Below are 1253 nucleotides of genomic sequence, written 5' to 3'. Positions count from 1 at the left end.
ATGTCATGGAGTACAATCCAGACACTGGGAACTGCTACATTCCTGGACTCTGGAATGGAAACCCACCAATGGCACCAGTTAATGCAGGATACAGTGAGGCTGTCTATGAGCTCAAGAAAAACATCATCCAACAGCTGGGAAAGTGTGGGTCAACTTCTAATAACATCTTGGAGTTCAGAGAGTGGATTAGCAGCCTGTGGAACGCAGTAAAACATGAAAAATTCAGCTTCAGAAACAGTCTGGTAGCTGATCCATACATGAGGCTCTGCACAGAGTACAACAAATGGGAGTGGGAGTTCAAAAAAGAAATGTACACCTGGGTTACCAATGCAGAAACTAGAATTTCTAATTTTGGTACAGCTGCTGCAACATCTAACATATCTGACATGGAGAACTTTATCACTGTGTTGGAAAGTGAAGCAGTCACAGAGCTGATCAAGTTGGAATCAATTATTCTTGAGAACCTGAAGAAATACTTTGAGCAGCCAGAAGGTCATGTTTACCTGGTTGAAGGATACAGAGAGGAATTCTCTAACAGCACAAATAGTCTTAGAGGACAAACTGAAAGATCGGTGTTTAAGCAGCTCAGAGTAGCAGCGGACATCAAACAGGGAAAACAAGAACTGGATATAATTAAGACCAGCTATACAGAACAAATTGAAAAAGCAGTTTGTGCTTTAATTGATGAGTGCAGAAAGAAAAAAGTTAAAATGACAGACAGAGAACTAGAGGACAGTTTTAATAGGATGTGGACTAAAACATTGAACACCTTGACTTTTGCTGCACTGCAGATTTTAAATGTCTATGATAGGGTTTACCATCAGCTGTCAATAAATCTTGCACCCAAAGGAAGCCATGCATGTGAACTGCTAAGTAAGAAAAGACTTCAAGACTGTGGATTGAAGCCTTTTACATACAAACCTAAAGGAGTGCAGAAAAACATGAAAGCTGCTTGGGAAGGATTGTGGTCCTGGAAGGATATAGTAAAGGAGAGACAAAAAAATGCAGACTGCATCATATCTGCTTGCAGTGAATTTGTGTTAAGAAAAATGGAAAAGAAAACAAATTATCATGATACTTATATCCAGGAGATTCTTCACATCATTGATGAGAAGCTGTACAATGATGATGTTAACAGCGACATTGAGTTTGAGGTTTCTCTGAAGCAGCACATCTGTGGATCTGCTGCTAGAAAGTTTAAAAAGATGCATGAAGATTTTATACAAGAAAATGATCCTAAGAGATGTCTGCAG

At 39.3% G+C, this 1253-nt stretch overlaps 1 protein-coding gene across 1 annotated transcript in view; it reads left to right on the top strand.

The window, feature by feature from the left end:
* Window positions 1-5: 5 nt before the first annotated feature.
* Window positions 6-1253, top strand: part of LOC107084105 (interferon-induced very large GTPase 1-like) — a 6490-nt gene continuing 5242 nt past the window's right edge. The window contains exon 1 of the mRNA XM_015373784.1: window positions 6-1249. Coding sequence (XP_015229270.1) covers window positions 6-1249 — 1244 coding nt within the window. The remainder of the gene's footprint in view (window positions 1250-1253) is intronic.

The sequence above is a fragment of the Cyprinodon variegatus genome, unplaced genomic scaffold, assembly GCF_000732505.1.
Source record: "Cyprinodon variegatus isolate N-32 unplaced genomic scaffold, C_variegatus-1.0 Scaffold92, whole genome shotgun sequence".
Lineage (NCBI taxonomy): Eukaryota > Metazoa > Chordata > Actinopteri > Cyprinodontiformes > Cyprinodontidae > Cyprinodon > Cyprinodon variegatus.
The sequence above is the reverse complement of the archived record's forward strand: the minus strand, read 5'-3'. Positions and strand labels throughout refer to the sequence as shown.